The 3,496-nt window shown below is 41.8% G+C and overlaps 1 protein-coding gene across 1 annotated transcript; it reads right to left on the reverse strand.

Moving 5' to 3' along the window:
• Positions 1 to 47: 47 nt before the first annotated feature.
• allc (allantoicase) lies at positions 48 to 3,426 on the reverse strand (the record flags this gene model as incomplete). The annotated part of the gene is made up of 4 exons (XM_034865248.1): positions 48 to 180; positions 409 to 677; positions 2,784 to 2,871; positions 3,376 to 3,426. Coding segments are annotated over 4 exons (541 nt in total), but the record flags the coding sequence as incomplete, so codon positions are not given.
• Between the last annotated feature and the right edge of the window lie 70 nt (positions 3,427 to 3,496).

A 3,496-nucleotide genomic window follows, 5' to 3' on the forward strand; every position in this document is an offset into this window, starting at 1 on the left:
AGTCTGTGTGTGTGAGTGTGTGTGAGTGTGTGTGTGTGTGTGTGTACCTGGGTGCATGTTGAGGCGGAGGTGTGTGACCCTGTGCTTGTAGGTGACCCCCCAGTAGTTGTGGCAGCAGTCTGCGTACCCCGGCTTCAGCTGCGACACACACACCAGCTCTGGCCACGCCTCCGAGCCCAGCTGCCAATCACAGGGTCACAGGGTCAGCCAATCACATCCACCACATAGTCACATTTACTCACAACATGTTTCTGTTGTACTATTGCCTTGCCTAATATCACACACACACACACACACACCCACACACACACACACACACATCCATCACCAGAGCTAATGCTGGTAACTTGGATTGGGATTATAAAAACCTCAGTGTTACCTTGGCGATCACATGACTGTCAGCGTTACCTTGGCAACAGCAGCCAGCTGACTCTGGGACGCGGCCATGCCGGTTCGGTCTCCGTCCACGGTGAAGTCGGGCGGATTGTCTGGTGGGGACAGGGGACATAACATGTGAGGGTTGGTTGGGTGGTTCCTTCCTATTACAGGGTCCTTACCGAGACAGGCGGCCTGGATGGAGACGTATGGCGAGTGGTTCCCGGTGAAGAAGGACGTGTCCACGTCGACACCGTAGACCCGCCCCGGGACCCCCAGCTGGACGAGGCACCAGTCCTGACCTTCCGGAAGGAAAAACACACAAAAACACAAAAACAACATTCGGTCCTGAAATATTAGAGGTATATACGGTACATACAGTACATAATACATATATCTCGGGATGTCCATTTTAAAGGGCCCCTATCATATATGTATGTTCATTTTAAAGGGCCCCTATCATATATGTATGTTCATTTTAAAGGGCCCCTATCATATATGTATGTTCATTTTAAAGGGCCCCTATAAAATGTGTGTGTTCATTTTAAAGGGCCCCTGTCATATATGCATGTCCATTTTAAAAGGCCCCTATCAAATGTGTATGTTCATTTTAAAGGGCCCCTATCATATAGGTATATTCATTTTAAAGGGCCCCTATAAAATGTGTGTGTTCATTTTAAAGGGCCCCTGTCATATATGCATGTCCATTTTAAAAGGCCCCTATCAAATGTGTGTGTTCATTTTAAAGGGCCCCGTCATATATGTATTTCCATTTTAAAGGGCCCATATCATATATGTATGTTAATTTTAAAGGGCCCCTATCATATAGGTATGTTCATTTTAAAGGGCCCCTGTCATATATGCATGTCCATTTTAAAAGGCCCCTATCAAATGTGTGTGTTCATTTTAAAGGGCCCCGTCATATATGCATGTCCATTTTAAAGGGCCCATATCATATATGTATGTTAATTTTAAAGGGCCCCTATCATATAGGTATGTTCATTTTAAAGGGTCCCTATCATATATGTATGTTCATTTTAAAGGGCCCCTATCATATAGGTATGTTCATTTTAAAGGGCCCCTATCATATATGCATGTCCATTTTAAAGGGCCCCTATCATATATGCATGTCCATTTTAAAGGGCCCCTATCATATATGCATGTCCATTTTAAAGGTTCCCTATCATATATGTATGTTCATTTTAAAGGGCCCCTATCATATTGGTACGTTCATTTTAAAGGGCCCCTATTGTATGTGTATGTTCATTTTAAAGGGCCCCTATCATATGTGTATGTTCATTTTAAAGGGCCCCTATCATATAGGTATGTTCATTTTAAAGGGTCCCTATCAAATGTGTGTGTTCATTTTAAAGGGCCCCTGTCATATATGCATGTCCATTTTAAAGGGCCCCTATCAAATGTGTGTGTTCATTTCAAAGGGCCCCTGTCATATATGTATGTTCATTTTAAAGGGTCCCTATCAAATGTGTGTGTTCATTTTAAAGGGCCCCTGTCATATATGCATGTCCATTTTAAAGGGCCCCTATCAAATGTGTGTGTTCATTTTAAAGGGCCCCTATCATATATGTATGTTCATTTTAAAGGGTCCCTATAAAATGTGTGTGTTCATTTCAAAGGGCCCCTGTCATATATGCATGTCCATTTTAAAGGGCCCCTATCAAATATGTATGTTCATTTTAAAGGGCCACGTCATATATGTATCTCCATTTTAAAGGGTCCCTATCATATATGCATGTCCATTTTAAAGGGCCCCTATCATATTGGTACGTTCATTTTAAAGGGCCCCTATTGTATGTGTATGTTCATTTTAAAGGGCCCCTATCATATGTGTATGTTCATTTTAAAGGGCCCCTATCATATAGGTATGTTCATTTTAAAGGGCCCCTATCATATATGCATGTTCATTTTAAAGGGCCCCTGTTATATATGCATGTTCATTTTAAAGGGCCCCTATCATATAGGTATGTTCATTTTAAAGGGCCCCTATTATATATGCATGTTCATTTTAAAGGGCCCCTATCATATAGGTATGTTCATTTTAATGGGCCCCTATCATATAGGTATGTACATTTTAAAGGGCTCCTATCAAATGTGTGTGTTCATTTTAAAGGGCCCCTGACATATATGTATGTCCATTTAAAAGGGCCCCTGTCATATATTTATTTTCATTTTAAAGGGCCCCTATCAAATGTGTATGTTCATTTTAAAGGGCCCCTATTATACATGTATGTCCATTTTAAAGGGCCCCTATCAAATGTGTATGTTCATTTTAAAGGGCCCCTATTATACATGTATGTGCATTTTAAAGGGCCCCTATCAAATGTGTGTGTTCATTTTAAAGGGCCCCTATCACATAGGTATGTTCATTTTAGAGGGCCCCTACAGACCAGGTGTCCGTTTTCTTCTCGTCTCCCATCCGTCCATCCACTTCCCGAACTCCGTGAAGGCAGACGCGATGAACCGTGGCGGCTCTCTCTGCACGGACACACTCGTTAATAATGATAATAATGATAATTATAATAATAATTATCATTATTATAATAATTATAATAATAATAATTATACATTTAGTTTAAAGGTGCCTTTCTCGTTACATGTTGGGAGACTCATATTTTAATTGTAATTTTAATTAATTTTACATACACTACAAACAGCAGCCGTCCATACCCATAAAACATGTTAATGTGTGTTGCTAGAAAAAGCCCTCTAGTGGCCGGAGTAATAGTTGCAGGAGAAGAGAGGGATGAAGACGACGTATAAATAAAGAAAAAGGAGATTAAAGGTGCACTAGGAGGCCATGGAGAACACAGTGCTCACACACGTCAAACACTAGAGGCACAGGATGTGCACCAAAAACCAGCCAATCACAGAAAAGGTGGTAAGGGGAGGGGGTGGGGGTTAGTGATGTCACTGAGCATCATGTGACCTGATGATGACATCAGACTTTCCCTTAAAGCGACAGTAATGAACCACGTTCACCTTGAGCAGGTTGGCAGCCGGAGCGAACCACTCGTCTGTCGCGAAAATGACCTGAAAGACACAATATCACTTCATAGTAACAGAAGACCAACAAACCAGACCTGGAAACATGGGGGGGGGG

The sequence above is a fragment of the Etheostoma cragini genome, unplaced genomic scaffold (assembly GCF_013103735.1).
Source record: "Etheostoma cragini isolate CJK2018 unplaced genomic scaffold, CSU_Ecrag_1.0 ScbMSFa_1152, whole genome shotgun sequence".
In the NCBI taxonomy this organism is placed as follows: domain Eukaryota; kingdom Metazoa; phylum Chordata; class Actinopteri; order Perciformes; family Percidae; genus Etheostoma; species Etheostoma cragini.